This window comes from Sorghum bicolor, chromosome 6, assembly GCF_000003195.3.
Source record: "Sorghum bicolor cultivar BTx623 chromosome 6, Sorghum_bicolor_NCBIv3, whole genome shotgun sequence".
NCBI classification, from domain to species: Eukaryota; Viridiplantae; Streptophyta; class Magnoliopsida; order Poales; family Poaceae; genus Sorghum; species Sorghum bicolor.
The window spans coordinates 54,515,124-54,520,979 of NC_012875.2; the positions used below are offsets into that span (position 1 = coordinate 54,515,124).

The 5,856-nt window shown below is 40.4% G+C and overlaps 2 protein-coding genes across 2 annotated transcripts; both read left to right on the forward strand.

Moving 5' to 3' along the window:
* LOC8060437 (bZIP transcription factor TRAB1) lies at nt 1,808–4,261 on the forward strand. Its single transcript, XM_021463816.1, has 4 exons — nt 1,808–2,256; nt 2,497–2,564; nt 2,686–2,728; nt 2,879–4,261. The coding sequence occupies exons 1-4, from the start codon at nt 1,981–1,983 to the stop codon at nt 2,939–2,941; spliced, it is 450 nt and encodes a 149-aa protein (XP_021319491.1). The 5' UTR covers nt 1,808–1,980; the 3' UTR covers nt 2,942–4,261.
* On the forward strand, nt 4,958–5,308 carry LOC8060438 (antimicrobial peptide 1). Its single transcript, XM_002446944.1, has one exon. It carries the CDS (start codon nt 4,958–4,960, stop codon nt 5,306–5,308), a length of 351 nt encoding a protein of 116 aa, XP_002446989.1.

Genomic DNA, 5,856 nt, shown 5'->3' on the forward strand with positions numbered 1-5,856 from the left:
ACAACATATCGTGCAAAAGTAGTGGAAGCATCCTCAAGCATAAATTTAGGTAAATTAGTAAATCAGTGAGTTATGCAGGAATGGTGCTAAACATTTACTACAAACAAACATCATATTAAATAGGCTACAATAAAAATTTTATAATAATTGTAGCAAGATAACTACAATTTCAATTTTACACTAAATAAAAACATAGGTAAGCATCTCCAGCAAAAAAAAATACTAAAATTTATGATATTTTTTGTTTACTGCATGGATGTACATATATGAAGCTAAACAAAATTTGTTTTGTAATTTTTAGATTTTTCTATGAATTACTACGCATTTATCAATTTTCAACCGATCAATTTTACACTAAAAAGTATAGGCAAGCATCTCTAGGAAAAAATATACTAAAATTTGTGATATTTTTTGTTTACTGCATGGATCTACATATGTGGAGTTGAACAATCTTTTTTTAATTTTTAGATTTTTCCATAAATTACTATAACATTTACAGAACAAACACTTTGCATCTAGGCCTATGTACTTTCTTTATTCTCAACGTGCTTTGATATATACAGGAGATTTTACATTGGAAACTCTAGAAAAGCTCCTATTTTGTTTTCTAGGTATAGATAAGAAAGGATGGAAGAAAAAAGTAGAAAGAAAAAGTCACGTACATACCTCACACAGGGAAGTGGAAATGAAAAAAGAAAAAAAATTGGAAAAGACCGATGAAAACGTCTTTCATAGATAAAAATGAGATTGGAAATTTTTTTAGCTGATGGCCAAGATCAAGTTAATTTATGATTATAGGTTGAATGAAAGTTTAAGATGGAGTGAAATTTTGTCTCTTTATTATTAGAAGAATATAGATGCGGATTTACATATTGTAGTGGATTCTCAAAGAAGTCATCGAGCTTGATATTTAAGTGTAGCACCACAATAAATAGTATTATCATATATTTATTTTCATAAATATTTTTATACCTTAATATATTTGATAATTTTTTATTGTAACGTACAAACATGTTTTGCTAGTTTATTAAAAAAGAGAAGACACATACGTAGATATAGATATTGAGATAAGTACAACATGTTTTCGTTCGCATTTAGGTAATCTGATCTGATTGCCGACATCAGCATCGGTTTGCCGTGTTTATTGGATCGACAACTGATGAACCGAACTGTTCATATATACAGAGTATATTCTCTAAAAACAGGAGGCCGTAACAAACAAGAAAGTCATACAAAGCTGTCGTCGTTGCTGGAGTATCTTCGACGATGGCGTTTGCGTATCCCTGTCGGCGGACATCATCAACAATAAAAGAAAAGTAAATTAATAGAACAAATATTTTGCACTTAGGTTCTATACTTTTCTTATTTTTAATATATTTTGATGTATATAGGAAATTTTGCATTAAAAACCATAGAAAAATTTCTATTTTATTTTTTCTTACACCAGTTTCGGTCAAAGTCGGACCGAGACGGACGGAGGCGGACAAAAAGTTCTGGGCAGAAATTTTCATAATTTAGTAATAGGTATAGATATAGATATAAGTTTCACTAATTGTAGATAAAAAATTAACAATATTTATGATTTTAAATAAATACCATTATATTAATTACAAAATATATTTTTATCTCTACAACTAAAAAGACCCAAATGATATCGTCATACTAGAACGTTTCGGCCTGCCTCCGTGATTACGTCGCTCCAGAAAAAAAAAGTCGGACTCCGTGGTCAACCTGCAGTCAAAAACAATTCCTCCACGGCGCCTCCCCTCTACACAAGGAACCGCAGCCCCCTGCCATGCTCGTGTCGAGGTCGGCTTCCAGCGACAACCTCCATGCCGGCCAGCGAGCTCGGCTCCGGATTCGCCTCGGCGACGTGCAGATCCGGCAACGTAAAGCCCTACTCCGGCGTTGCACGGCTCTGCCCCGGTCATCTGCCCACGACGCAGCAGGTGGAGGTCGCCGTGGAGCCCGACTTTTTTAATGGCCATGGGCAACGGGCTCATGCCTGGGGTGCCTGGGATGGCAGGTGGTGCGGTCACTGTTGTGAGTCCGGTGGATACGTCGGTGGCACAGCTGGATTCTATGGGCAAGGGGAATGGGGATCTGTCATCGCCCATGGCTCCAGTGCCATACCCCTTTGAGGGAGTGATAAGGGGAAGGAGGAGCGGTGCTTGTGTGGAGAAGGTTGTGGAGCGGCGGCAGAGGAGGATGATCAAGAACAGGGAGTCTGCAGCTAGATCCCGTGCCCGGAAGCAGGTCACAGCCTTGTCCTCAATTCTTGCATGTGTGGTATAAGTAGTAGTAGTTTCTTATTGCAAGTTGCTGCTCTAAGATTCTGTAGTACACAATTCTGGTAAATCAGCACATTGACTTGTATGCCCTGTCAAAAATGACGGATATTTGATAAGGTTGTAAGGTAGAGGCACATCTAGCCTATCCTATCACATTTGCAACTTCAGCACATGACTTGTTGCTTATTTCTGTTATGATCTGTAGGCTTATACAATGGAGTTGGAAGCTGAAGTTCAGAAACTAAAGGAACAAAACGAAGAATTGCAGAAGAAGCACGTATATACGAACAATGCAATTGATAACTACAAACAATTAGTACTTGCCAACTATCAGCGTCAGATACTAAATCTTTCCCTGTTCCTGGTCCCCTCTCTGTCGATGACCATGAGGAAGATTACAACAGTCAATGAGTCTGAGCGATTGTGATGCCTGCGAGATGTGTATAAACATATTTGGGTTAAAAATCACTAGCAGCAAGCCAGTAACTATCAGTTCACAGATCACATGCTTGCCCTCCCCGTTTGATGAAAAAATAGTTATTCCTATTCCCTATTGATATGTTTGCTTTAACCATGCTCTTATGCAGGAAAACCGTTCACTTTCTGCCAATTTCAATCTCACGGAACCTCTTCAACCACTATGGAGATGAGTAATTGCCTCTGTCGTTATAGGCATATGGGAGTATTAGCTGATCAGATTAGCTTAAAAAGTTGCATTAGCATCCTATATTGGTCATTATTTGTTTGGGCTACAGATTTTTCTATGAAAACCAAATGAATTAATTTGAGTATGCATTGTAGGCTTGCAGGTCCTCTCAAAATCTTACAACAGCAACACTTTAGAAACAGGTTGGAAATTACTGCCTAAATCTATTCTTTGGCGGAAGATTCAGTTAATATGTTTTAGAGGTAATGTACTCTCTCAACTAGAAAGGCTAAAAAGTGGACACCGTTTATGTGAGGGTTCTTGCAAGTTCTATGTAATGTAGTATTATAAGTATCTTGAAAATTCTTTTATTGGGCAAAAGATCCAGGTAAATCAACTAGCTTTGGACCCTGCGAGTTCTATATAATTCTAAGCTTTTATTGGGCAATTGGATCTTTATAGTACCTTGATGACGTAAATGAGTTCAGTTATCCTTTCTTGATATTACTTTCAGTTTACTCATAGCTGAAGATGTTATGTAAACTAAGTTATTACTGTAGTAATATGAATAAATTACTTGCGTACATTTAAGATCTTGCTTGTGGTGATGTTTGTCTCTTATGTGTTAACTGAACCTTTTATTCGGAATTGGATATGCCTAAAAAATTTGTTAGCTCTTTTGTTTGAGCTGCTCCATTTTAATGCATTTTGATTATTCCAACTTGTTGAAGATGGGTGATTAGTGGAGGTACAATGGTGTTGCAAATGGAGGTAAGCAGTATCCTGTCTGCAATTAGCACAACATGCAAACCGTTGCCTCACTTCAATTATTGGTTTGGAATAATATGAATGAGATAATGAGTTGTACCCTGTCTCCAACTAAAATGCTATGCAAATCGTTGTATCAAACAAAGACGCTAACTATATTGATGTTTCCTGGCTGTCTCGGTAGCTTAACAGTAAGCATATTAGTTCCACCGTACCTCTTGGTTTGCTGATAAAAGTGTCTTTGATGCAGTAATGATGGGAACAAAGTGTATAGTGGCCACACTCAGCAGGTCATAGCTGGTGGTGCCGATGATGATCCCCTTCTTCCAGCAGGCAACACACATAAATGTAGAGAATGGTTAAGATGATTCTTTGATAACATCACATAAATGTATCATCCTTGCAGCATGATTTCAGTCCATATGACGGTGGTCAGACATGTATTTATGCCCGCTAACTTCGTTCCCTTCTAAAGATTAATAGATTATCATGCGTACATGTGCACACCAATGTCCTTGACTGCATCTGCACTTGCAGTTGTGTGCATTGCAATGAATGTTCTGTGCACTGAAAGTTTCCCACTCAAGAAAATTTTCTTACGTGCTGATTTTAGAACTCTGTATTAGGGGCATGCTGATGATGAAATTGAAGTTACACCCAAAGGTCTATGTGACTGAAAATTTAACGAACTTTTTCTTTTAGTTTAAATATCATTTTAACATTGGTGTTTAATTTTATAGTACTGTTATTTTATCATGTGAACTGTTTGTTTTTATATAAAAAATTAGTTGTTCCGTAGCAACGCATGGGCGTACTGCCTAGTAATAAATTAATTGGGAGCAGGTCGACGAGCAGCCGGATCCAGGCCTTGAGGCACAGATTTGGTTCCTCGCTGGCTAGCTTGCTCCCGCCGGCCAGCCGGAGCGCAACGCGAGCACAGCCGCGTTGGAAGGGCGAGGGCGCCGCGGATCGACTCGTCGTCGGTCATCCGACTGTAGGTTTGAAGGTCGTGTGCAACTCATCCATTACACAAGCACGTATGTGAGTGCTGACCTCAATATAACCAGCGCTCGATACTCACGATGGCAATCCGATCGAGGCAGCCGTCAAGTACTAGGGACTCGATCGACCACCTCATCTGTCCTATAAAAATCCTCGAACCGTAGACGTTCGATGCATTGCAATACCATACGCGCAAGAGAAAAGGGAAATTAAGACAAGGCCACGCACTTGCTCCGACCGGCCGGGTGACATGGCCTCAAAGCGGACCGCGACGATGTTCGCTGTGGTGGCCATCGCCGTTATAGTCATCGCCGCAGCGACGACGGTCGTGGCGGTCTCGGACGGGTCGGGCCCCAGGAGCTACCTAACTTCGTGGGGCGGGCCAGGGTGCACGTCGTCGGGGAAGAAGGGGCACATCGCGAGCGCGGGGTCGTGCGGCTGCAACCACATCCGGTTCCACGGCGGCCACGAGTTCAACTTCCGCGGCGAGACGGCCACGCTCTACACCGAGCCCGGGTGCGCCGGCACGCCGTACCAGGTTTTCGAGGACACCCAGGCGTGCGGCGACTTTGGGTGGCGCAGTATCCACATCGACTGCTGAGCACGAGCTCGCCAGCAGACGACCCAAACTTGACCGCACCGGCAGTCGGTCGACTCTGAATTATGATACGCATGTTTGTATAATGAATAACGGCCGTTGGTCTTGTTGCATCTAGAAATTTCACAACACTATGGCCTTGTTTAGTTCACCCTGAAAACCAAAAAGTTTTCAAGATTCCCCGTCACATCGAATCTTGTGGCACATGCATGAAACATTAAATATAGACGAAAACAAAAACTAATTACACAGTTTAGCTGGAAATCACGAGACGAATCTTTTGATCCTAGTTAGTCCATGATTGGATAATATTTGTCACAAACAAACGAAAGTGCTAAAGTACCGAAAACTTTTCACTTTTCGGAACTAAACAAGGCCTATATACGAGTGGCACGGCGACCCGCCAGAATTTCACAGCAAACCATGTTACGTATGTATGTATCAATTTGAGTATGTTTATATACTCAATTTAAAATACTTCAAATCTTAGTATGCGATTTTTTTTAAAAGAGCCTATACTTTTTAATATATTACTAAAATACCACTGCATT

What these genes read in the sequence shown, in the direction of transcription:
- LOC8060437 (XM_021463816.1), top strand. Translation starts at nt 1,981, where the DNA reads ATGGCCATGGGCAACGGGCTCATGCCTGGGGTGCCTGGGATGGCAGGT. An exon ending in AACGAAGAATTGCAGAAGAA is followed by an intron (nt 2,565 to 2,685) that starts GCACGTATATAC and finishes ACCATGAGGAAG; the next exon opens with ATTACAACAGTCAATGAGTC. An exon ending in GCGATTGTGATGCCTGCGAG is followed by an intron (nt 2,729 to 2,878) that starts ATGTGTATAAAC and finishes GCTCTTATGCAG; the next exon opens with GAAAACCGTTCACTTTCTGC.
- LOC8060438 (XM_002446944.1), top strand. Translation starts at nt 4,958, where the DNA reads ATGGCCTCAAAGCGGACCGCGACGATGTTCGCTGTGGTGGCCATCGCC.